Source organism: Procambarus clarkii, chromosome 12, assembly GCF_040958095.1.
Source record: "Procambarus clarkii isolate CNS0578487 chromosome 12, FALCON_Pclarkii_2.0, whole genome shotgun sequence".
NCBI classification, from domain to species: Eukaryota; Metazoa; Arthropoda; class Malacostraca; order Decapoda; family Cambaridae; genus Procambarus; species Procambarus clarkii.
In genome coordinates this window covers 15,786,813-15,814,164 of record NC_091161.1, presented here as the reverse complement: position 1 = coordinate 15,814,164, position 27,352 = coordinate 15,786,813, and the positions used below count along the sequence as shown (strand labels likewise).

The following is a 27,352-nucleotide window of genomic DNA, read 5'->3' as shown; positions in this document are numbered from 1 at the left end:
AGGGGTACAGGAGTCAGGGTAGGGTAAGGGGGAAGCACGGCGGCTTGCCTTTAAGGTAAGGCTCCACACACAAGCTTCTCAATATCACTAAATACTCCATTGACGAGGTGAGTGTTCGCGCGGCGGGTCCATCCGCGGCTAGTTACCGCGGGAGACTAGTCCTTATGTAGCTGTGGCGTAAAGGCGAGGGTAGGGCGTGTAGGACCTGTAGGGCGGCAAGTACAAGGGCCCTCCTCCGCCTCAATGGAAGATGGCGCCTTTGAAAATGATTTCCCATTCATTTGAGGGGCAGGAACCCCCCCTGGGGTTCCCTGATCTCTTTGACTGTAGTGTGAGGCATGGCATCAGTCCCCTTCTATTGGAGTAGCCCCTCAGCGAGCTTACTGGCGTGGTTTGTGGTAATAAATTCCTTGCAAGAAACACAGTGATCTGCACTGATTCTAAATCAGCCGGGCTGTGGTGGGTATGTGGGCCTGCGGGCCGCTCCAAGCAACAGCCTGGTGGACCAAACTCTCACAAGTCAAGCCTGGCCTCGGGCCGGGCTGTGGTGGGTATGTGGGCCTGCGGGCCGCTCCAAGCAACAGCCTGGTGGACCAAACTCTCACAAGTCAAGCCTGGCCTCGGGCCGGGCTGTGGTGGGTATGTGGGCCTGCGGGCCGCTCCAAGCAACAGCCTGGTGGACCAAACTCTCACAAGTCAAGCCTGGCCTCGGGCCGGGCTGTGGTGGGTATGTGGGCCTGCGGGCCGCTCCAAGCAACAGCCTGGTGGACCAAACTCTCACAAGTCAAGCCTGGCCTCGGGCCGGGCTGTGGTGGGTATGTGGGCCTGCGGGCCGCTCCAAGCAACAGCCTGGTGGACCAAACTCTCACAAGTCAAGCTTGGCCTCGGGCCGGGCTGTGGTGGGTATGTGGGCCTGCGGGCCGCTCCAAGCAACAGCCTGGTGGACCAAACTCTCACAAGTCAAGCCTGGCCTCGGGCCGGGCTGTGGTGGGTATGTGGGCCTGCGGGCCGCTCCAAGCAACAGCCTGGTGGACCAAACTCTCACAAGTCAAGCCTGGCCTCGGGCCGGGCTGTGGTGGGTATGTGGGCCTGCGGGCCGCTCCAAGCAACAGCCTGGTGGACCAAACTCTCACAAGTCAAGCTTGGCCTCGGGCCGGGCTGTGGTGGGTATGTGGGCCTGCGGGCCGCTCCAAGCAACAGCCTGGTGGACCAAACTCTCACAAGTCAAGCCTGGCCTCGGGCCGGGCTGTGGTGGGTATGTGGGCCTGCGGGCCGCTCCAAGCAACAGCCTGGTGGACCAAACTCTCACAAGTCAAGCCTGGCCTCGGGCCGGGCTGTGGTGGGTATGTGGGCCTGCGGGCCGCTCCAAGCAACAGCCTGGTGGACCAAACTCTCACAAGTCAAGCCTGGCCTCGGGCCGGGCTGTGGTGGGTATGTGGGCCTGCGGGCCGCTCCAAGCAACAGCCTGGTGGACCAAACTCTCACAAGTCAAGCCTGGCCTCGGGCCGGGCTTGGGGAGTAGAACAACTCCCAGAACCCCATCAAACAGGTACAGTCGCTGACTTTAAGAGAGCTATGAGAGTACTAATCAATCAGGGAAGAGTCATCAAGTTTCTGTGGATCCCCTCCCATGTTGGGGATCCCCTCCCATGTTGGAATATGTGGGAATGAACGAGCAGATGTGCTGGCTGCTGAAGGCGCTGAAGGAGACCATATTGAATACTTCATACCCGAGACTCAACTACAAATGAGAGGTATTGTCAGCCAACATCACCGTGACAAGGTAACTGAGGAAAGGAGGATAGAAGCACAAACCAGTGAATCTGTACGATGGTACAACTTCTCAAAAGATTTCCCGATTTTACATCCACAAAACAACACAGATTTAGGAGTTTGCAAAGTTTAATCTTGTTGTTTGAGGAGCTGTTCACTTGAGACAGTTAAGCAAGTCCCAGCTGTGTCTGGGTACAAGTGACAGGATGAACAACCCAGCGGGTTTTCTCCCTATTGGGGAGTGTTGTACATGCTGCTATGGCGGTGTGTCCACTCACAGGATGAGTGACGCTGCCCAATACTGTCACTATGGCGGTGTGTCCACTCACAGGATGAGTGGCGCTGCCCAATACTGTCACTATGGCGGTGTGTTCACTCACAGGATGAGTGACGCTGCCCAATACTGTCACTATGGTGGTGTGTCCACTCACAGGATGAGTGGCGCTGCCCAATAATGTCACTATGGCGGTGTGTTCACTCACAGGATGAGTAGCGCTGCCCAATACTGTCACTATGGCGGTGTGTCCACTCACAGGATGAGTGGCGCTGCCCAATACTGTCACTATGGTGGTGTGTCCACTCACAGGATGAGTGACGCTGCCCAATACTGTCACTATGGCGGTGTGTCCACTCACAGGATGAGTGGCGCTGCCCAATACTGTCACTATGGCGGTGTGTTCACTCACAGGATGAGTGGCGCTGCCCAATACTGTCACTATGGCGGTGTGTCCACTCACAGGATGAGTGACGCTGCCCAATACTGTCACTATGGCGGTGTGTTCACTCACAGGATGAGTGACGCTGCCCAATACTGTCACTATGGCGGTGTGTCCACTCACAGGATGAGTGGTGCTGCCCAATACTGTCACTATGGCGGTGTGTTCACTCACAGGATGAGTGACGCTGCCCAATACTGTCACCATACCCTGAGGGAGCATGCCTTAACCGGAATATGAGGAGCATACCTCATCCGGAATGCAAAAAAAAAAAAACCGAACTCAATTTAACAAATCCATTAATCCATCCGGCCGGCCGCTCCCCCGTGTAATGAGCCGCCCCCATCTGGCCGGATTACGCTCCGGATTTCTTTCATAGAGCCGGAGGAGAGAGAGGCCAGGTCGACCGGCCTCTTGCGAGTTAATCCTCCTTGGGGGTGGTGGTGTTCGGGTTAGGTTGGGCGGGGGGCTCTGGTGGGCGTGTGGGCGTGGGGCTCTGGTGGGCGTGTGGGCGTGGGGCTCTGGTGGGCGTGTGGGCGTGGGCTCTGGTGGGCGTGTGGGCGGGGGGGGGGGGTTCTCATGGGCGTGTGGGCGGGGGGCTCTGGTGGGCGTGTGGGTGAATTTTGCAGCCGTCTTCATCGGTACATTCCGGATTCTCCGGATTTTCTTAACTGATACTTCAAATATATTGTCTCGTCCCACAGGGTACCATCCTAGCCTGGCCCCACAGGGTACTGTCCTAGCCTGGCCCCACAGGGTACTGTCCTAGCCTGGCCCCACAGGGTAGTGTCCTAGCCTGGCCCCACAGGGTAGTGTCCTAGCCTGGCCCCACAGGGTACTGTCCTAGCCTTGCCCCACAGGGTACTGTCCTAGCCTGGCTCCACAGGGTACTGTCCTAGCCTGGCCCCACAGGGTACTATCCTAGCCTGGCCCCACAGGGTACTATCCTAGCCTGGCCCCACAGGGTACTGTCCTAGCCTGGCCCCACAGGGTACTATCCTAGCCTGGCCCCACAGGGTACTGTCCTAGCCTGGCCCCACAGGGTACTGTCCTAGCCTGGCCCCACAGGGTACTATCCTAGCCTGGCCCCACAGGGTACTGTCCTAGCCTGGCCCCACAGGGTACTGTCCTAGCCTGGCCCCACAGGGTACTGTCCTAGCCTGGCCCCACAGGGTACTGTCCTAGCCTGGCCCCACAGGGTAGTGTCCTAGCCTGGCCCCACAGGGTACTATCCTAGCCTGGCCCCACAGGGTACTGTCCTAGCCTGGCCCCACAGGGTACTATCCTAGCCTGGCCCCACAGGGTACTATCCTAGCCTGGCCCCACAGGGTACTATCCTAGCCTGGCCCCACAGGGTACTGTCCTATCCTGGCCCCACAGGGTACTGTCCTAGCCTGGCCTCACAGGGTACTGTCCTAGCCTGGCCCCACAGGGTACTGTCCTAGCCTGGCCCCACAGGGTACTATCCTAGCCTGGCCCCACAGGGTACTGTCCTAGCCTGGCCCCACAGGGTACTGTCCTAGCCTGGCCCCACAGGGTACTGTCCTAGCCTGGCCCCACAGGGTACTATCCTAGCCTGGCCCCACAGGGTACTGTCCTAGCCTGGCCCCACAGGGTACTGTCCTAGCCTGGCCCCACAGGGTACTGTCCTAGCCTGGCCCCACAGGGTACTGTCCTAGCCTGGCCCCACAGGGTAGTGTCCTAGCCTGGCCCCACAGGGTACTATCCTAGCCTGGCCCCACAGGGTACTGTCCTAGCCTGGCCCCACAGGGTACTATCCTAGCCTGGCCCCACAGGGTACTATCCTAGCCTGGCCCCACAGGGTACTATCCTAGCCTGGCCCCACAGGGTACTGTCCTATCCTGGCCCCACAGGGTACTGTCCTAGCCTGGCCTCACAGGGTACTGTCCTAGCCTGGCCCCACAGGGTACTGTCCTAGCCTGGCCCCACAGGGTACTATCCTAGCCTGGCCCCACAGGGTACTGTCCTAGCCTGGCCCCACAGGGTACTGTCCTAGCCTGGCCACACAGGGTACTGTCCTATCCTGGCCCCACAGGGTACTGTCCTAGCCTGGCCCCACAGGGTACTGTCCTAGCCTGGCCTCACAGGGTACTGTCCTAGCCTGGCCCCACAGGGTACTGTCCTAGCCTGGCCCCACAGGGTACTGTCCTAGCCTGGCCCCACAGGGTACTGTCCTAGCCTCGCTACCATGGCCATGTGGGCCATGCTGGCCATGTGGGCCATGCTGGCCATGTGGGCCATGCTGGCCATGTGGGCCATGCTGGCCATGTGGGCCATGCTGGCCATGTGGGCCATGCTGGCCATGTGGGCCATGCTGGCCATGTGGGCCATGCTGGCCATGTGGGCCATGCTGGCCATGTGGGCCATGCTGGCCATGTGGGCCATGCTGGCCATGTGGGCCATGTGGGCCATGCTGGCCATGTGGGCCATGCTGGCCATGTGGGCCATGGGGCTGCGAGCATAAATGCATACAGACCCGGATAGCACCAGGAAAAGCCTGGCCCGTCTGTGATGGCTTGCTGGTAGGAGCACTGCACGGGGCACGGGGCACGGGGCACAGGGCACAGGGCACGGGGCCCAGGGCACAGGACACAGGACACAGGGCACGGGGCACGGGGCACGGGGCACAGGACACAGGGCACGGGGCACAGGACACAGGACACAGGACACGGGACACAGGGCACAGGGCACAGGGCACAGGGCACGGGGCACAGGGCACAGGGCACGGGGCACAGGGCACGGGGAGAGTGATGGTGGTAGTGTAGTACACTTGAGTGTGTGGTTGGGATAAATTCTAGCCGCATGCGGGAAAGGCGGAGATCCTGGGCTTACGGTAACGGCTGGCGAGCATTGTGCTGTAGTGAGCTTCCCCTAGCTAGTAATTACCCTCCCCCCCCCCTCCCTCCTACCTTGAGCAGCTTTCGGGGATCAACAGCCCCGCGGCCCGGTCTTCGACCAGGCCTCCTGGTTGGTGGTCTGGTCAACCAGGCTGTTGGACGCGGCTGTTCGCAGCCTGACGTATGAGTCACAGCCTGGTTGATCAGGTATCCTTTGGAGGTGTTTATCTAGTTCTCTCTTGAACACTGTGAGGGGTCGGCCAGTTATGTCCCTTATGTGTAGTGGAAGCGTGTTGAACAGTCTCGGGCCTCTGATGTTGATAGTTCTCTCTTGAACACTGTGAGGGGTCGGCCAGTTATGTCCCTTATGTGTAGTGGAAGCGTGTTGAACAGTCTCGGGCCTCTGATGTTGATAGTTCTCTCTTGAACACTGTGAGGGGTCGGCCAGTTATGTCCCTTATGTGTAGTGGAAGCGTGTTGAACAGTCTCGGGCTTCTGATGTTGATAGTTCTCTCTTGAACACTGTGAGGGGTCGGCCAGTTATGTCCCTTATGTGTAGTGGAAGCGTGTTGAACAGTCTCGGGCCTCTGATGTTGATAGTTCTCTCTTGAACACTGTGAGGGGTTGGCCAGTTATGTCCCTTATGTGTAGTGGAAGCGTGTTGAACAGTCTCGGGCCTCTGATGTTGATAGTTCTCTCTTGAACACTGTGAGGGGTCGGCCAGTTATGTCCCTTATGTGTAGTGGAAGCGTGTTGAACAGTCTCGGGCCTCTGATGTTGATAGTTCTCTCTTGAACACTGTGAGGGGTCGGCCAGTTATGTCCCTTATGTGTAGTGGAAGCGTGTTGAACAGTCTCGGGCCTCTGATGTTGATAGTTCTCTCTTGAACACTGTGAGGGGTCGGCCAGTTATGTCCCTTATGTGTAGTGGAAGCGTGTTGAACAGTCTCGGGCCTCTGATGTTGATAGTTCTCTCCTGAACACTGTGAGGGGTCGGCCAGTTATGTCCCTTATGTGTAGTGGAAGCGTGTTGAACAGTCTCGGGCCTCTGATGTTGATAGTCCTCTCTCAGAGTACCTGTTGCACCTCTGCTCTTCAACGGGGGTATTCTGCACATCCTGCCATGCCTGCTGGTCTCATGTGGTGTTATTTCTGTGTGCAGGTTTGGGACCAGCCCCTCTAATATCTTCCACGTGTAAATTATTATGTATCTCTCCCGCCTGCGCTCAAGAGAATACAGATTTAGAACTTTTAATCGGTCCCAATAATTAAGATGACTTATAGAGTGGATTCTAGCAGTAAAGGATCTCTGCACGCTCTCCAGGTCAGCAATTTCTGTGGCTCTGAATGGGGCTGTTAGTGTGCAACAATATTCCACCCTAGAGAGCACTAGCGTCTTGTAAGGTCATCACTGGTATGGCATCCCTTGTTTGGAAGGTCCTTGTTATCCAACCTGTCATTTGTCTTACAGTCGTGACGGCTACTTTATGGTGTTCTATAAAGGTAAGATCTTCCCACATGAGTACAGAAGTACTATAGTGTGATTTTATTCCGTTTTATAGATGGTTTCCGTTTTTAAATTAATTTTTTTTCCGTAGCGCAGGAGCTGGAACTTATTTTCTTTAAAGATCATTTTTTTTTTTTTTTTTTTTTTTTTTTTTTTTTTTGAGATATATACAAGAGTTGTTACATTCTTGTAGAGCCACTAGTACGCGTAGCGTTTCGGGCAAGTCCTTAATCCTATGGTCCCTGGAATACGATCCCCTGCCGCGAAGAATCGTTTTTTCATCCAAGTACACATTTTACTGTTGCGTTAAACAGAGGCTACAGTTAAGGAATTGCGCCCATTAAATCCTCCCCGGCCAGGATACGAACCCATGACATAGCGCTCGCGGAACGCCAGGCGAGTGTCTTACCACTACACCACGGAGACTGTTATCTGTATATTATTATCTGTGGCCCATTGAAAGACCCGGTTTACATCTGATTGGAGGTTTGTCGTGTCCTCTATGTTATCTACTCGCGTGATGATCCAAGTGTCATCTGCAAATGATGATACAGTGCTATAGGTTGTATCTTTGTCTATATCTGATATTAGGATGAGACAAAGTACGGGAGCCAGCACGGTACCTTGAGGGACTAAGCTCTTCACAGTAGATGATCCGGATATGACTGTGTTGACTGTTACACTCTGCCTTCTGTTCGGAAGTTGAAGATCTATCTCCCTATTTTACCAGTAATTCCTTTTGCGCGCATTTTGTGCGCAATACCACCATGGTGACATTTGTCTAAACCTTTTGCAAAGTTTATGTATATAACGCAGTGTTTTGCTTGTCTTCCATGGTTATCTTGAGGTTATCTTGAGATGATTTCGGGGCTTTAGTGTCCTCGATCAGGCCTCCACCCCCCAGGAAGCAGCCCGTGACAGCTGACTAACACCCAGGTACCTATTTTACTGCTAGGTAACAGGAGCATAGGGTGAAAGAAACTCTGTCCATTGTTTCTCACCGGCGCCTGGGATCGAACCCAGGACCACAAGTCCAGCTTGCTGTCCGCTCGGCCGACCGGCTCCCTATCTGAGTATCTGAGGCCATGTCATAGTGATCTAGCAATTGCGAGAGGCAAGTTCTGTTCGTGTAGGCCCTGTTCCAATAGGCCCTGTTCTGGACCCGTGTTGTCCTGGGCTATGTACATGTTGTGATTCCACGTGATTTCTAATCTTCCTTCTTAGTACTCTTTCAAAGATTCTTATGATGTGTGAGGGTCGAGCTATTGGTCTATAATTGTTGGCATTTGCACTACTACTTCCTTTATGGAATGGTGCTATCTTCGCTGTTTTAAGTGTGTCAGGGATGACGCCAGGATCTAGGCTCCGTCTCCAAAAGATGTTTAGGGCCTGTGATAGCGGCGTTTTGGACTTATTGTTAAATATAGAATTCCAGGAGTCTGGGCCTGGTGCAGAGTGCATGGGGATGTTCTCTATGGCTACTTCCACATCAAAGTCCAGTTGGGTTAGGGTGACATCTTAAATGGGGGTTCGATGTTGGTGTCACATTCATGAAGTATTTATTCGGGGCGTCGATCATCAGTGTGGTCACGGGTTTGCTGAAGACGGAATTGTTCTGAAGCCCGCCGGCCCTGGCCGCCCGCCCTGCCCGCCCGCCGGCCCTGCCCGCCGGCCCTGCCCGCCCGCCCTGCCCGCCCGCCGGCCCTGACCGCCCGCCCTGCCCGCCCGCCGGCCCTGGCCGCCCGCCCTGCCCGCCCGCCGGCCCTGGCCGCCCGCCCTGCCCGCCCGCCGGCCCTGGCCGCCCGCCCTGGCCGCCCGCCCTGCCCGCCCGCCGGCCCTGGCCGCCCGCCCTGCCCGCCCGCCGGCCCTGGCCGCCCGTCCTGGCCGCCCGTTCTGGCCGCCCGCCCGCCCGCCCCGGCCGCCTCACAACTGCTGGAGAGTAATTGTCGGCCGTGTGGTGAATGTTGAGGCCTGGGATCCTCACTAACGAGGCCGGGGCCCCTGACTAACGAGGCCGGGGCCCCTCACTAACGAGGCCGGGGCCCCTCGAGGCGGTTCCTTGCTTGTGGGACTGATCATCCAGGCTGTTATACACGCCGCTGCTCGCTGTCTCACTTCTCAATCACAACCTACTTCATGGGTTATCTTTTGAAGGGTTTTCAACTTTTCAGGCGCGTTTGTGATTCGATGAAATATCTGAGGCCAAGTTTACCACCAAGTGCTGTCGGGACGTTGGGGGTATAGCCGCGGCGACCAATGACTCTTGTACAGTCACGGTGGTCGAGTGGTTAAGGAACCAGGGGCCAGATTCACGAAAGAACTTACGCAAACACTTACGAACGTGTACATCTTTCCTCAATCTTTGATGGCTTTGGTTACATTTATTAAACAGTTTACAAGCATGAAAACTTGCCAATCAACTGTTGTTATTGTTATAAACAGCCTCCTGGTGCTTCGGAGCTCATTAACTGTTTAATAATTGTAAACAAAGCCGCCAAAGATTGAGAAAAGATGTAAAGGTTCGTAAGTGCTTGCGTAAGTGCTTTCGTGAATCTGGCCCCAGGTACGCCATGGTGCATAGTGCTCCTGGCTGTCTGGGTTCGAATCCTTATGGGATGTGGAGTTTTCAGTTTATATATATATATATATATATATATAATTAGTATATTTTGGTAGCAGTCTTTCCTGTAGACATATATTATTAAATATGACCGAAAAAGTAAGATTAATAATTCTAACACGAATTTTCTCAATCTTTCGTACATTTCTTTTCACTGTTGGAGGTAATTCAAAAATCAATTCTCCGAAATTCATTTTTATTTCTAGTCTGACGCGACACTTACGCGTTTCGTAAAACTTATTACATTTTCAGAGACTTTACACATACACAACTGAATAGAACTTACATATCTCCGATTTGTTTATATCTACATTTGAGTGAGGTGGATGGGGTGAGGTGGTATTTAATAGGGTATTAATTTCATCAACACAAGACAGAACACGAAACAATGGGTATTGAAATGGAAGTGATTGTAGAAAGCCTATTGGTCCATATTTCTTGATGCTTCTATATTGGAGCGGAGTCTTGAGGTGGGTAGAATATAGTTGTGCCTTAATTGGCTGTTGATTGCTGGTGTTGACTTCTTAATGTGTAGTGCCTCGCAAACGTCAAGCCGTCTGCTATCGCTGTATCTATCGATGATTTCTATGTTGTTTACTAGGATTTCTCTGGCGATGGTTTGGTTGTGGGAAGAGATCATCTTCCCACAACTTCATAAAAAATACAGAGTCGCTGATTGCTGGCGGCAGTGAGGACTGGTGTAGTCACAGTCTGGTTAAACTTGTGCTTGGGTAACTGCTTCGTGAATCTGGCCCCCAGGTTCGCAAGTGCCTGCGTAACTGCTTCGTGAATCTGGCCCCCAGGCTCGCAAGTGCTCGCGTAACTGCTTCGTGAATCTGGCCCCAGGTTCGTAAGTGCTCGCGTAACTGCTTCGTGAATCTGGCCCCAGGTTCGCAAGTGCCTGCGTAACTGCTTCGTGAATCTGGCCCCCAGGTTCGTAAGTGCTTGCGTAACTGCTTCGTGAATCTGGCCCCAGGTTCGCAAGTGCCTGCGTAACTGCTTCGTGAATCTGGCCCCAGGTTCGCAAGTGCTCGCGTAACTGCTTCGTGAATCTGGCCCCAGGTTCGCAAGTGCTCGCGTAACTGCTTCGTGAATCTGGCCCCCAGGTTCGCAAGTGCCTGCGTAACTGCTTCGTGAATCTGGCCCCCAAGTTCGCAAGTGCCTGCGTAACTGCTTCGTGAATCTGGCCCCCAGGTTCGCAAGTGCTCGCGTAACTGCTTCGTGAATCTGGCCCCCAGGTTCGCAAGTGCTCGCGTAACTGCTTCGTGAATCTGGCCCCAGGTTCGTAAGTGCTCGCGTAACTGCTTCGTGAATCTGGCCCCAGGTTCGCAAGTGCTCGCGTAACTGCTTCGTGAATCTGGCCCCCAGGTTCGCAAGTGCTCGCGTAACTGCTTCGTGAATCTGGCCCCCAGGTTCGCAAGTGCTCGCGTAACTGCTTCGTGAATCTGGCCCCCAGGTTCGCAAGTGCTCGCGTAACTGCTTCGTGAATCTGGCCCCCAGGTTCGCAAGTGCCTGCGTAACTGCTTCGTGAATCTGGCCCCCAGGTTCGCAAGTGCTCGCGTAACTGCTTCGTGAATCTGGCCCCCAGGTTCGCAAGTGCTCGCGTAACTGCTTCGTGAATCTGGCCCCAGGTTCGTAAGTGCTCGCGTAACTGCTTCGTGAATCTGGCCCCAGGTTCGCAAGTGCTCGCGTAACTGCTTCGTGAATCTGGCCCCAGGTTCGCAAGTGCTCGCGTAACTGCTTCGTGAATCTGGCCCCCAGGTTCGCAAGTGCTCGCGTAACTGCTTCGTGAATCTGGCCCCCAGGTTCGCAAGTGCTCGCGTAACTGCTTCGTGAATCTGGCCCCCAGGTTCGCAAGTGCTCGCGTAACGGCTTCGTGAATCTAACCCCAGGAGTATTTCTCTTGGTTAAACTAGAGATTTGACAAAGAGAAAAAAGAACTTAATGTTATTTGATGATAATTCCTTAGGTGTATGTATTGGGGGGTTGGGGGGGGGGTTGGGGGGGGGGTTGGACATAGGAGGGGTGTGAGGGGAAGAAGGAGGGGCTAGTAACCCCTTTTTATGAGGTTATGAGGTATGAGGTATATGAGGCCTAGCTGCAACACAGTAATATCGATTATCGATCTATTTAGCTAGTGATAAGGCGGGCGCTTACCCCCTCCTGACCTAAACCATCACTAACCCCATGACCTTTGACCCCCTTTTGCAGGCCTGTAACGAGTTTACCACCCACGTGATGAATCTGTTGAGGGAGCAGTCCCGCACCCGACCCATCACGCCCAAGGAGATAGAGAGGATGGTGCAGATTATTCACAAGAAGTTCTCGTCTATACAGATGCAACTCAAGCAATCCACCTGTGAAGCTGTGATGATTCTGCGTTCCAGGTTCCTGGATGCCAGGTGGGTTCCCCTTATCTTCCCCCTTATCGTGATACATGAGGAGAGGGCCCCATAACCTTGTCTTCCCCCTTATCGTGATACATGAGGAGAGGGCCCCATAACCTTGTCTTCCCCCTTATCGTGATACATGAGGAGAGGGCCCCATAACCTTGTCTTCCCCCTTATTGTAATACATGAGGAGAGGGCCCCATAACCTTGTCTTCCCCCTTATCGTGATACATGAGGAGAGGGCCCCATAACCTAGTCCCTCCTTATCGTGTTATCTAGAGACGCCCCCCTAGCTATAATTTCTAGGGGCGGCGCCCCCAGGTTATCATGTCTTCTACTACACTACTATACCTTAGGGTTGGCAGGTGTAGGGTGCTATATGTCTAGTCAGTATAGTCTTACATAAGAGACATTAATAACACACACAGGGCCACATATATGGCTACACGCAGGGCTACACACAGGGCCACACACAGGGCCACATATATGGCCACACACAGGGCCACACACAGGACTACACACAGGACTACACACAGGGCCACACACAGGGAAACACACAGGGCCACACACAGGGCCACACACAGGGCCACACACAGGGCCACACACATGGCCACACATGGCCACACAGGGCCACACATGGCCACACAGGGCCACACACAGGGCCACACACATGACCACACAGGGCCACACACAGGGCCACACACAGGGCCACACACGGCCACACACATGACCACACACATGGCCACACAGGGCCACACAGGGCCACACAGGACCACACACATGACCACACACACGGGGCCACACACAGGGCCACACACAGGGCCACACACATGACCACACATATGGCCACACAGGGCCACACACAGGGCCACACACAGGGCCACACACAGGGCCACACAGGGCCACACACATGACCACACACACAGGGCCACACACAGGGCCACACACATGGCCACACACAGGGCCACACACATGGCCACACACATGGCCACACACAGGACCACACACAGGACCACACACAGGGCCACACAGGGCCACACACATGGCCACACACAGGGCCACACACATGGCCACACACAGGGCCACACACATGGCCACACACACGGCCACACACATGGCCACACACATGACCACACACACAGGGCCACACACAGGGCCACACACATGGCCACACACAGGGCCACACACATGACCACACACACAGGGCCATACACATGGCCACACAGGGCCATACACATGGCCACACATGACCACACACAGGGCCACACACATGACCACACACAGGGCCACACACATGACCACACACAGGGCCACACACATGACCACACACAGGGCCACACACATGACCACACATGGCCACACAGGGCCACACACATGACCACACATATGGCCACACAGGGCCACACATGGCCACACATATGGCCACACAGGGCCACACACATGACCACACATGGCCACACAGGGCCACACACATGACCACACACATGACCACACATGGCCACACAGGGCCACACATATGGCCACACAGGGCCACACACATGACCACACATGGCCACACACATGACCACACACATGACCACACATGGCCACACAGGGCCACACATATGGCCACACAGGGCCACACATATGGCCACACAGGGCCACACATATGGCCACACATGACCACACATATGGCCACACACAGGGCCACACACATGACCACACACAGGGCCACACACATGACCACACATATGGCCACACACAGGGCCACACATATGGCCACACACATGACCACACACATGACCACACACATGACCACACATATGGCCACACACATGACCACACACATGACCACACATATGGCCACACACATGACCACACACATGACCACACATATGGCCACACACATGACCACACACATGACCACACATATGGCCACACACATGACCACACATATGGCCACACACATGACCACACATATGGCCACACAGGGCCACACACATGGCCACACATATGGCCACACACATGACCACACACATGGCCACACACTGGGCCACACACATGGCCACACACATGACCACACACAGGGCCACACACATGACCACACACAGGGCCACACACATGACCACACACAGGGCCACACACATGACCACACATGGCCACACAGGGCCACACATATGGCCACACATGGCCACACACAGGGCCACACACATGGCCACACACATGACCACACACATGACCACACACAGGGCCACACACATGACCACACACAGGGCCACACACATGACCACACACAGGGCCACACACATGACCACACACAGGGCCACACACATGACCACACACAGGGCCACACACATGACCACACACAGGGCCACACACATGACCACACACAGGGCCACACACATGACCACACACAGGGCCACACACATGACCACACACAGGGCCACACACATGACCACACTCAGGGCCACACACATGACCACACACAGGGCCACACACATGACCACACATGGCCACACACAGGGCCACACATATGACCACACATATGGCCACACAGGGCCACACATATGGCCACACACAGGGCCACACATGGCCACACACATAAAGGTTTCTGATGTATAAATTAATCTTTCCTCTCAACAACGGTAAATATTGTCTTAGTTACATGAAGTTGTCAGTGAATATACACACCTGACGTTACACACCTGACGTTACACACCTGACGTTACACACCTGACGTTACACACCTGACGTTACACACCTGACGTTACACACCTGGCGTTACACACCTGACGTTACACACCTGACGTTACACACCTGGCATTACACACCTGACGTTACACACCTGACGTTACACACCTGGCGTTACACACCTGGCGTTACACACCTGACGTTACACACCTGGCATTACACACCTGACGTTACACACCTGACGTTACACACCTGGCATTACACACCTGACGTTACACACCTGACGTTACACACCTGGCGTTACACACCTGACGTTACACACCTGACGTTACACACCTCGCATTACACACCTGACGTTACACACCTGGCATTACACACCTGACGTTACACACCTGACGTTACACACCTGGCGTTACACACCTCGCATTACACACCTGACGTTACACACCTCGCATTACACACCTGACGTTACACGCCTGGCATTACACACCTTACGTTACACACCTGACGTTACACACCTGGCATTACACACCTGACGTTACACACCTGACATTACACACCTGACGTTACACACCTGACTTTACACACCTGACGTTACACACCTGGCATTACACACCTGACGTTACACACCTGACATTACACACCTGACGTTACACACCTGACTTTACACACCTGACGTTACACACCTGGCATTACACACCTGACGTTACACACCTGGCATTACACACCTGACGTTACACACCTGACGTTACACACCTGACATTACACACCTGGCGTCATACAGGTGTGTCACAGGTCATGTTTGGAGACACCCCACGCACCTCACTAAAGGCCTGATGGCTGAGTGGACAGCGCTCGGGATTCCTAGTCCTAGGGTCCGGGGATCGATCCCCGGTATAAACACATGGGCAGAGTTTCTTTCACCCTGATGCCCCCTGTTGACCTAGCAGTAAATAGGTACCTGGGAGTTAGACAGCTGCTTCCTGAGATTTTTTTTATATGTGTGGGGGTAAAAAACCAGTTAATTGACAGTTGAGAGGCGTGCCCAAAGAGCCAGAGCTCAACCCCCGCAAGCACAACTAGGTGAGTACACACGGGCGGTGCTTGGCCCTCTAGTACGTCGTATTTTTGACGTTTTAAGATCCCCCTAAAGGTGTATTCAAGGTACTAATTAGCGGCTCATAGAATTGACGTGATGTTCCGTTTTCTACAAGTGGGTTCCCGGTTAGGTTAGGTTCGGGTACTTCGGTACATCAGTTTTATGACGTTGTGAACGTTCAAAGGGGGGGGGGTGCACTCTAGGGGGTATGGTAAGGGGCACTCTGGGGGTGTGGTGGGGTGCACTCTGAGGGTGTGGTGGGGTGCACTCTGGGGGTGTGGTGGGGTGCACTCTGGGGGTGTGGTGGGGTGCACTCTGGGGGTGTGGTGGGGTGCACTCTGGGGGTGTGGTGGGGTGCACTCTGAATGTGGTGGGGTGCACTCTGGGGGTGTGGTGGGGTGCACTCTGGGGGGTGTGGTGGGGTGCACTCTGGGGGTGTGGTGGGGTGCACTCTGGGGGTGTGGTGGGGTGCACTCTGGGGGTGTGGTGGGGTGCACTCTGGGGGGTGTGGTGGGGTGCACTCTGGGGGTGTGGTGGGGTGCACTCTGAATGTGGTGGGGTGCACTCTGGGGGTGTGGTGGTGTGCACTCTGGGGGTGTGGTGGTGTGCACTCTGGGGGTGTGGTGGGGTGCACTCTGGGGGTGTGGTGGGGTGCACTCTGGGGGTGTGGTGGGGTGCACTCTGGGGGTGTGGTGGGGTGCACTCTGGGGGTGTGGTGGGGTGCACTCTGGGGGGTGTGGTGGTGTGCACTCTGGGGGTGTGGTGGGGTGCACTCTTGGGGGTGTGGTGGGGTGCACTCTGGGGGTGTGGTGGGGTGCACTCTAGGGGGTGTGGTGGGGTGCACTCTGGGGGTGTGGTGGGGTGCACTCTGGGGGGTGTGGTGGTGTGCACTCTGGGGGTGTGGTGGGGTGCACTCTGGGGGTGTGGTGGGGTGCACTCTGGGGGTGTGGTGGGGTGCACTCTGGGGGTGTGGTGGGGTGCACTCTGGGGGTGTGGTGGGGTGCACTCTGGGGGTGTGGTGGGGTGCACTCTGGGGGTGTGGTGGGGTGCACTCTGGGGGGTGTGGTGGTGTGCACTCTGGGGGTGTGGTGGGGTGCACTCTGGGGGTGTGGTGGGGTGCACTCTGGGGGTGTGGTGGGGTGCACTCTGGGGGTGTGGTGAGGGTGCACTCTGGGGGTGTGGTGGGGTGCACTCTGGGGGTGTGGTGGGGTGCACTCTGGGGGTGTGGTGGGGTGCACTCTGGGGGTGTGGTGGGGTGCACTCTGGGGGTGTGGTGGGGTGCACTCTGGGGGGTGTGGTGGGGTGCACTCTGGGGGGTGTGGTGGTGTGCACTCTGGGGGTGTGGTGGTGTGCACTCTGGGGGTGTGGTGGGGTGCACTGGGGGGTGTGGTGGGGTGCACTCTGGGGGGTGTGGTGGGGTGCACTCTGGGGGGTGTGGTGGTGTGCACTCTGGGGGTGTGGTGGGGGTGCACTCTGGGGGTGTGGTGGGGTGCACTCTGGGGGGTGTGGTGGGGGTGCACTCTGGGGGGTGTGGTGGTGTGCACTCTGGGGGTGTGGTGGGGGTGCACTCTAGGGGGTGTGATGGGGTGCACTCTGGGGGTGTGGTGGGGGTGCACTCTAGGGGGTGTGGTGGTGTGCACTCTGGGGGTGTGGTGGGGTGCACTCTGGGGGTGTGGTGGGGTGCACTCTGGGGGTGTGGTGGGGTGCACTCTGGGGGTGTGGTGAGGGTGCACTCTGGGGGGTGTGGTGGTGTGCACTCTGGGGGGGTGTGGTGGTGTGCACTCTTGGGGGTGTGGTGGGGGTGCACTCTGGGGGGTGTGGTGGGGTGCACTCTGGGGGGTGTGGTGGGGTGCACTCTTGGGGGTGTGGTGGTGTGCACTCTGGGGGGTGTGGTGGGGGTGCACTCTGGGGGGTGTGGTGGGGGTGCACTCTGGGGGGTGTGGTGGGGGTGCACTCTGGGGCCCCTAACTCCGCCCCTGGTGTTTGGGCCACCCATTACCCCATACTCAGGGGCCCCTTAAATCTGAATTAAAATGCTTAGGGGCCAACTCAATTTTCCCCCTTAAATCTGTATTAAAATGCTTAAGGGGCCCTGTAAGGGGCCCTCTAAGGGGCCCTGGGGTCCCTGTGTCCCTGGCAGTATGATTGGTCTAGCCTGCGGCGCGTCCACCAAGTGTGGAATTCAATTAGCCACGATCATATGTGTTTTTTTTTTCACTCCAAGTGTGAGGTGTAACAAGTAGATTACACGGTCCTAAAAGGTATAGTTAAAATCTGATGGGATCCTTGGAGGAGTTGTGATCACTTGGGAGGTGGGGGGGGGGGGGTTGGGGGGAGGGGGGAGGTGGGAGGGGTGGGGGGAGGGGGGACAGGTGTCTGACAATACCTGTACTGCTGCAATGATCCAATTGTTGGGACAGAAGGTCATCTTTCTGGTACAATGTGGTGTTGACTTGGATCGTGTAGTGGCTTATTGTCCATAAAACTTGTTATGTCGTGTTGTCGCCCGCTGGGAGTACCTCAGGGCCCCTGCTGGTGGGGTGGGGCGACCAGTCTGGGCTTGGTTATGCCTGTGGCTGGTTCCCAGAGTTCTTCTGCGGCCCATGACCGGCCTGATGCCTGCTTGATGGGGTTCTGGGAGTTGTTCTACTCCCCAAGTTCGGCCCGAGGCCAGGCTTGACTTGTGAGAGTTTGGTCCACCAGGCTGTTGCTTGGAGCGGCCCGCAGGCCCACATACCCACCACAGCCTGATTGGCTGGGTGCAGGGCTTGTAATTACTTGGATCACTAAGGCTGTTGCTAGAAGCGGGCCGCATATCCCTGAGCCGTGTTCGTCAGTACATTTCATGCTCTGAGAACCTGCTCTGAGGAGAGGAACTATATTAAATTTTTTGTTTTAAAACATTTCTTGGTCGAGTGCCCATATTGTGCTAATTGTTTGTAACCAGGGCCCTGGGCCTGACGGCTGAGTGGACAGCGCTCGGGATTCGTAGTCCTGAGGTTCCAAGCTCTCACAAGTCAAGCCTGGTGAGGGAGTGAGTCTTCCCCACCCTAGGTGTGAGGGAGGGAGTCTCCCCCACCCCAGGTGTGAGGGGGTGAGTCCCCTCCCCAGGTGTGAGGGGGGTGAGTCCCCTCCCCCACCCCAGGTGTGAGGTGGGTGAGTCTCCCCCACATCAGCTGTGAGGATGGGGCATATCCGTTTCCCTTGTGTGAGAGAGGGGGAGGTGTCCCCAACTGTAAGGCGAAGGTTGGGTGGGTGAGCCCCCCACCGCCTGAGAGGGAGGGGTGTGGTGGGGGACGTATTGTGGGGCCGTTTACGAGAGTGTCCGGTGGCTTACGAGCCATAACCTGACTTACGACCTCGTAGACCACCTTATAAAAGCCACAATCTTCACTACGACTGCCGGCGCCGGGCCGCGTTGTCATCGCTCAACCCGCCAGTTCCTCACACATCGGACAGCCAGCCGCGCGTATCAACACCTCATCTGAGCCTCACTCATCACTCCCTGGCCACTTTGCGATGAGTTGTGAGGTTCTGAATACCCGGAGAGCCTGTCGGAGGTCGCCGCTCCGGGGGTACGAGGCTCCTGGTGCCTCTGGGTGCCACGGAGTGAACGAGGCACTGGTGATGGGTTGTGGGAGAGGCAAGTGATTGGCGGGGAGTCAGTGTGGCCCCATCAGGCGTTTTATTCTGCTGCTGGTGGGATTGGGTGTGATCAGGGCGTGATTCATGGCCCTCTCTCTCTCCCCCTCCCTGACCCCTCATTCCCCTCCCTGCACCCCCCCCCTACCCCTGGCTACCGCCGTCCCCTCAGGTCAACACCTGACATTCACACCTGACGCTTCTTGAGGTCAGGTCAATTACCCCCCTTGTCTTGGAGAGTCAGGTGTGTGGAGGGAGGTTGGTGTATTCTAACAGGGGCCCCGTGTGTGTGTTTTCTGCTAGTTTAGTGGGGCATGGTTGGGTTTATTGGGGAAGAGTAGTGGTGGTCTTGGGGGGGTGGGGGGGTCTTGAGTGGGAGGGGGGGGGGGTGGCACATACCTGGAACATACCTGGAGGGAGTTCTGTGAGTTCTACTGCTCTCCGAGTCAGGCCTGAGGCCAGGCTTATCTAAGTGCCTCTTGAATACATCCACCTTTGTTCCGGCAATATTTCTTATGCTCGCTGGGAGGGTGTTGAACAGCTGGGGACCTCTGATGTTTCTACAGTGTTCTCTGATTGTGCCTATGGCACATCTGCTCTTCACTGGACCTCTGATGTTTATACAGTGTTCTCTGATTGTGCCTATGGCACCTCTGCTCTTCACTGGACCTCTGATGTTTATACAGTGTTCTCTGATTGTGCCTATGGCACCTCTGCTCTTCACTGGACCTCTGATGTTTATACAGTGTTCTCTGATTGTGCCTATGGCACCTCTGCTCTTCACTGGACCTCTGATGTTTATACAGTGTTCTCTGATTGTGCCTATGGCACCTCTGCTCTTCACTGGACCTCTGATGTTTATACAGTGTTCTCTGATTGTGCCTATGGCACCTCTGCTCTTCACTGGACCTCTGATGTTTATACAGTGTTCTCTGATTGTGCCTATGGCACCTCTGCTCTTCACTGGACCTCTGATGTTTATACAGTGTTCTCTGATTGTGCCTATGGCACCTCTCCTCTTCACTGGACCTCTGATGTTCATACAGTGTTCTCTGATTGTGCCTATGGCACCTCTGCTCTTCACTGGACCTCTGATGTTTATACAGTGTTCTCTGATTGTGCCTATGGCACCTCTGCTCTTCACTGGACCTCTGATGTCTATACAGTGTTCTCTGATTGTGCCTATGGCACCTCTGCTCTTCACTGGACCTCTGATGTTTATACAGTGTTCTCTGATTGTGCCTATGGCACCTCTGCTCTTCACTGGTTCTATTCTACATTTTCTTCCATATCGTTCACTCCAGTATGTTGTTATTTTACTGTGTAGATTTGGGACCTGGCCCTCCAGTATTTTCCACGTGTATATTATTTGGTATCTCTCTCGTCTCCTTTCTTGTGAGTACATTTGGAGAGCTTTGAGACGATACCAATAATTTAGATGTTTTATCGTTTTATACCAACTACCGTTATTAATGTTAGTTCACACTTCAATAAGCTTATGGTCTGCGTATGTAGTATCAGATATTGTAATCTCTGATTAGTTCATCATTATTTGTAAATAACAAGTCTAGTGTGTGTTCGGTCCTAGTTGATTCTGTAATCTGTTAGTCGAGCGAGAATTTGTCACAGAATCTCAACAGTTCTCTGACCTGTGGTTGGTTATTTCCCGGGTCATTCCCTGCTATGATACGTGTGTTTGCCGTTCTCCATCTTAGAGTTGGTAGATTGAAATCTCCAAGGAAGATAATATCTGGAGCTGGGTTTGTTAGGTTATCAAGAATGTTCTCTATTTTGTGCATCTGCTCTGTGCACAACCGTTGTATCTGGCGGTTTATATATTAGGAAAATAATTAGGTTTATTTTTCCTACCTTAATTCCAAGTACCTCTACCACCTCATTGGTTGAGTTTAGTAGTTCTGTGTATACCAGGTCTTCTTTAATATACAGACCTACTCCTCCATTTGACCCAGTTGCTCTATCACATCTATATAGATTATAATTTGGAATCCAGATTTCACCATCCATGTAATCTTTCATATGAGTGTCCGTGAATGCCCCAAATATTGAGTTTGACTCTAATAGAAGGCCATTTATGAACTTAACTTTATTTCTTGACTTTGGCTTTAAACCTTGAATGTTTGCAAATATGAATGATTGTCCATATTGTGTGTCACTTCTGGAAGGTTTTGGTAGTTCTCCCTCCTCTCTACCCTGACCCAGGGTGTGTTGTTGTGGCAATGGTTTGTCCAGTTTTGGAAGTGATAGTGAGGAGTGTGGTAGTCACTGTGTAGTTGGGGGGTGTGGTAGTCTCTGTGTAGTTGGGGGGTGTGGTAGTCTCTGTGTAGTTGGGGGGTGTGGTAGTCTCTGTGTAGTTGGGGGGTGTGGTAGTCTCTGTGTAGTTGGGGGGTGTGGTAGTCTCTGTGTAGTTGGGGGGTGTGGTAGTTTCTGTGTAGTTGGGGGGTGTGGTAGTCTCTGTGTAGTTGGGGGGTGTGGTAGTCTCTGTGTAGTTGGGGGGTGTGGTAGTCTCTGTGTAGTTGGGGGGTGTAGTATGTGTGTAGTTGGGGAGTGTGGTAGTCTCTGTGTAGTTGGGGGGTGTGGTAGTCTCTGTGTAGTTGGGGGGTGTGGTAGTCTCTGTGTAGTTGGGGGGTGTAGTATGTGTGTAGTTGGGGAGTGTGGTAGTCTCTGTGTAGTTGGGGGGTGTAGTATGTGTGTAGTTGGGGGGTGTAGTATGTGTGTAGTTGGGGAGTGTGGTAGTCTCTGTGTAGTTGGGGGGTGTAGTATGTGTGTAGTTGGGGGGTGTAGTATGTGTGTAGTTGGGGGGTGTGGTAGTCTCTGTGTAGTTGGGGGGTGTAGTATGTGTGTAGTTGGGGAGTGTGGTAGTCTCTGTGTAGTTGGGGGGTGTAGTATGTGTGTAGTTGGGGGGTGTAGTATGTGTGTAGTTGGGGAGTGTGGTAGTCTCTGTGTAGTTGGGGGGTGTAGTATGTGTGTAGTTGGGGGGTGTAGTATGTGTGTAGTTGGGGGGTGTGGTAGTCTCTGTGTAGTTGGGGGGTGTAGTATGTGTGTAGTTGGGGGGTGTGGTAGTCTCTGTGTAGTTGGGGGGTGTAGTATGTGTGTAGTTGGGGAGTGTGGTAGTCTCTGTGTAGTTGGGGGGTGTAGTATGTGTGTAGTTGGGGGGTGTGGTAGTCTCTGTGTAGTTGGGGGGTGTAGTATGTGTGTAGTTGGGGGGTGTGGTAGTCTCTGTGTAGTTGGGGGGGTGTAGTATGTGTGTAGTTGGGGGGTGTGGTAGTCTCTGTGTAGTTGGGGGGTGTAGTATGTGTGTAGTTGGGGGGTGTGGTAGTCTCTGTGTAGTTGGGGGGGTGTAGTATGTGTGGGCTTGATGACGAACTGTAGTCCAGTCTTGGGCATTTCTCCCTCTCCATCCGTACTCCTGCCACGTTTCTGCCTGTCTGTTTCTCCCTCTGTTTCTGCCTGCCTCTAAAAAAATTTCAGGGCTATTATATTGGACTTCCTCTCTTATATAGCGCTGTCTCTCTCTAATGTGTAAATCAGGGTATTGAAGATCAAAGTATTTTTTCTCATTAATTGAGAGTTGAGTGGACAGTGCTTCGGATTCGTAGTCCTGAGGTTCCGGGTTCGATCCCCGGTGGAGGCGGAAACATATGGGCAGAATTTCTTTCACTCTGATGCCCCTGTTACCTAGCAGTAAATAGGTACCTGGGAGTTAGACAGCTGCTACGGGCTGCTTCCTGGGGGTGTGTAACAAAAAGGAGGCCTGGTCCTCGACCAGGCCTCCACCCCCAGGAAGCAGCCCGTGACAGCTGACTAACACCCAGGTACCTATTTTACTGCTAGGTAACAGGGGGGCATAGGGTGAAAAAAAAACTCTGCCCATTGTTTCTCGCCGGCGCCCGGGATCGAACCCAGGACCACAGGATAAGGATAAAAGACACCTGGGAGTGAACAACACACCAAACCTAACTCCAGAGGCTCACATAAACGGGATAACATCAGCAGCATGGTCTAAATAAGGAGGCATTTAGGTGCCCCTATTCACCGCCTACCTGAGACCAGTCTTGAGAGTATGCCGACCCCTCATGGAACCCCCCATAAACACAACAAAAAAATCACGTAAAGGTTTGGAAGTGTTCAACAAGTCTCGTCCAAGAATTACGTGAGATAATGCATGAAGACTGAAAGAACTAGACCTGTCGTCGCTGGGAAAGTAGGAGGATAGAAGAGGATTTAGACATAAAATACTTATGGAGGAATGGGGAAGGGGGGGGGGAAGAGGATATGTCCACAATGAATACCATTAAAAGGGGTTATGAGGCAAAGCTTGAGAAGTAGATGATTCGTAGAGAGGTTTTAAAATGTGGTCAGTTAGCAACTCCACAAGGGCCGTGATGAGGATTCGAACCTGCGCCCGGGATGTTCTCAGAAGCACCTTAAGTCACCTGGACCATGACACCGTCAAAAGAATTGTAACCTGGAGTGCTTCTGCCCCTTGTCGATTTGTTCATTTGATACATCAGGCTATTGTGATTTCTGTGTGCCATGAGGGGTGCAGGAGCCGTCTCCGTTCACAATTTTAATAGAGAAATTGGTCTGGAGTTTGTACATTAGACAACCAGTGGCTAGAAAGCCGGGGTCAGAGAGCTAAAGCTCGATCCTGCAGAAACAAATAGGTGAATATAAATAGGTGAATACACTTTATGCGAATCCACCAAATATCTATTCACCCACTTCGTTTAAAACAACCATCCACATATGTACCACCCACATAACACCATCCACATATGTACCATCCACATATGTACCACCCACATAACACCATCCACATGTGTACCACCCACATAACACCATCCACATATGTACCACCCACATAACACCATCCACATATGTACCACCCACATAACACCATCCACATGTGTACCACCCACATAACACCATCCACATGTGTACCACCCACATAACACCATCCACATGTGTACCACCCACATAACACCATCCACATGTGTACCACCCACATAACACCATCCACATAAGTACCACCTACATAACACCATCCACATAACACCATCCACCTCCTTCTCTCTCCCAGTATTCAACGTCGTCAGGCGGGACCCAGGAGCTGAAGTTCAACCCTGAGAGCCCAAATGCTTGCACGACTCTCGATGGTTTGAACATCCAAACCCTTGCTGGCATTTCTCTTAAGTGGAGAAGTGAGAGCAGTACTCAATACAGCAGTACTGCAGTACAATAGGTTCCAGTCACCTGGAAAATACAACACTGTATTTTCCAGGTTACTGGAGCCCAGATGTGCAGTGTTTGTACAGAAATGTTTATTAAGGTTTGTTTGACAACTTTTGTCAGTCTGTAAATAATATCTGATTACTGTACATACAGTGTTTGTGTATATATATATATATATATATATATATATATATATATATATATATATATATATATATATATATAATATCATTTGAAAGTTATAATCCACTATTTTTGTAAACACATGGAAATTTGGGCTGTTTCGACCCCCAAAGTGCGATTCTCTTGAGCCGTGAGGGAGCATGACTGCTGAAGCTGCTCTCTCTAAGGCGTCACGTCAGGGCGCTCAGGTATAAAAGTAGATTGTAGAGTATTATTTTTCATTTGAAGCCTTTAGTGATTAATGACGCAAAGAATTATCTCGTCTAATTTTGTGATTAGTCTCACGGGTTTATGTAAACATGAGAGACCAATCATAGCATTATATGAGATAATTCTTGTATAATGTATCCATATCAATGAGGCTTCAGAAGATAGTGAGCCCATGTTTCAGGCTTCCTATAGCCCGTGCTACAGGCTTCCTATAGCCCGTGCTACAGGCTTCCTATAGCCCGTGCTACAGGCTTCCTATAGCCCGTGCTACAGGCTTCCTATAGCCCGTGCTACAGGCTTCCTATAGCCCGTGCTACAGGCTTCCTATAGCCCGTGCTACAGGCTTCCTATAGCCCGTGCTACAGGCTTCCTATAGCCCGTGCTACAGGCTTCCTATAGCCCGTGCTACAGGCTTCCTATAGCCCGTGCTACAGGCTTCCTATTGTCCGTGCTACAGGCTTCCTGTAGCCCGGGCTACAGGCTTCCTGTAGCCCGTGCTACAGGCTTCCTATAGCCCGTGCTACAGGCTTCCTATAGCCCGTGCTACAGGCTTCCTATAGCCCGGGCTACAGGCTTCCTATAGCCCGTGCTACAGGCTTCCTATAGCCCGTGCTACAGGCTTCCTATAGCCCGTGCTACAGGCTTCCTATAGCCCGGGCTACAGGCTTCCTATAGCCCGTGCTACAGGCTTCCTATAGCCCGTGCTACAGGCTTCCTATAGCCCGTGCTACAGGCTTCCTGTAGCCCGTGCTACAGGCTTCCTATAGCCCGGGCTACAGGCTTCCTGTAGCCCGTGCTACGGGCTTCCTATAGCCCGTGCTACAGGCTTCCTATAGCCCGTGCTACAGGCTTCCTGTAGCCCGTGCTACGGGCTTCCTATAGCCCGTGCTACGGGCTTCCTATAGCCCGTGCTACAGGCTTCCTGTAGCCCGTGCTACGGGCTTCCTATAGCCCGGGCTACAGGCTTCCTGTAGCCCGTGCTACGGGCTTCCTATAGCCCGTGCTACAGGCTTCCTGTAGCCCGTGCTACAGGCTTCCTATAGCCCGTGCTACAGGCTTCCTATAGCCCGGGCTACAGGCTTCCTATAGCCCGTGCTACAGGCTTCCTGTAGCCCGTGCTACAGGCTTCCTATAGCCCGTGGTACAGGCTTCCTGTAGCCCGTGCTACAGGCTTCCTATAGCCCGTGCTACAGGCTTCCTGTAGCCCGGGCTACAGGCTTCCTATAGCCCGTGCTACGGGCTTCCTATAGCCCGTGCTACGGGCTTCCTATTGTCCGTGCTACAGGCTTCCTGTAGCCCGGGCTACAGGCTTCCTGTAGCCCGTGCTACAGGCTTCCTATAGCCCGTGCTACAGGCTTCCTATAGCCCGTGCTACAGGCTTCCTATAGCCCGTGCTACAGGCTTCCTATAGCCCGGGCTACAGGCTTCCTATAGCCCGTGCTACAGGCTTCCTATAGCCCGTGCTACAGGCTTCCTATAGCCCGTGCTACAGGCTTCCTATAGCCCGGGCTACAGGCTTCCTATAGCCCGTGCTACAGGCTTCCTATAGCCCGTGCTACAGGCTTCCTATAGCCCGTGCTACAGGCTTCCTGTAGCCCGTGCTACAGGCTTCCTATAGCCCGGGCTACAGGCTTCCTGTAGCCCGTGCTACGGGCTTCCTATAGCCCGTGCTACAGGCTTCCTATAGCCCGTGCTACAGGCTTCCTGTAGCCCGTGCTACGGGCTTCCTATAGCCCGTGCTACGGGCTTCCTATAGCCCGTGCTACAGGCTTCCTGTAGCCCGTGCTACGGGCTTCCTATAGCCCGGGCTACAGGCTTCCTGTAGCCCGTGCTACGGGCTTCCTATAGCCCGTGCTACAGGCTTCCTGTAGCCCGTGCTACAGGCTTCCTATAGCCCGGGCTACAGGCTTCCTGTAGCCCGTGCTACAGGCTTCCTATAGCCCGGGCTACAGGCTTCCTGTAGCCCGTGCTACGGGCTTCCTATAGCCCGTGCTACAGGCTTCCTATAGCCCGTGCTACAGGCTTCCTGTAGCCCGTGCTACGGGCTTCCTATAGCCCGTGCTACAGGCTTCCTGTAGCCCGTGCTACGGGCTTCCTATAGCCCGGGCTACAGGCTTCCTGTAGCCCGTGCTACGGGCTTCCTATAGCCCGGGCTACAGGCTTCCTGTAGCCCGTGCTACGGGCTTCCTATAGCCCGTGCTACAGGCTTCCTGTAGCCCGTGCTACAGGCTTCCTATAGCCCGGGCTACAGGCTTCCTGTAGCCCGTGCTACAGGCTTCCTATAGCCCGGGCTACAGGCTTCCTGTAGCCCGTGCTACGGGCTTCCTATAGCCCGTGCTACAGGCTTCCTATAGCCCGTGCTACAGGCTTCCTATAGCCCGTGCTACAGGCTTCCTGTAGCCCGTGCTACGGGCTTCCTATAGCCCGTGCTA

The 27,352-nt window shown here is 54.2% G+C and overlaps 2 protein-coding genes across 33 annotated transcripts in view; both read left to right on the top strand.

The window, feature by feature from the left end:
• Positions 1 to 27,352, top strand: part of LOC123772853 (uncharacterized) — a 603,147-nt gene that overhangs the window by 395,245 nt on the left and 180,550 nt on the right. The gene's annotated exons all lie outside the window — the stretch shown is intronic.
• The window catches only part of exd (PBX homeobox extradenticle), a 734,009-nt gene that overhangs the window by 640,317 nt on the left and 66,340 nt on the right, over positions 1 to 27,352 (top strand). For all 32 annotated transcript variants that reach the window (XR_011228198.1, XR_011228195.1, XR_011228204.1 and 29 more), the window contains one exon: positions 11,685 to 11,875. Coding sequence is in view for 13 of the 32 variants with exons in the window: in XM_069323340.1 (XP_069179441.1) it covers positions 11,685 to 11,875 (191 nt within the window). In the remaining 19 variants the exon portion in view is untranslated. The remainder of the gene's footprint in view (positions 1 to 11,684; positions 11,876 to 27,352) is intronic.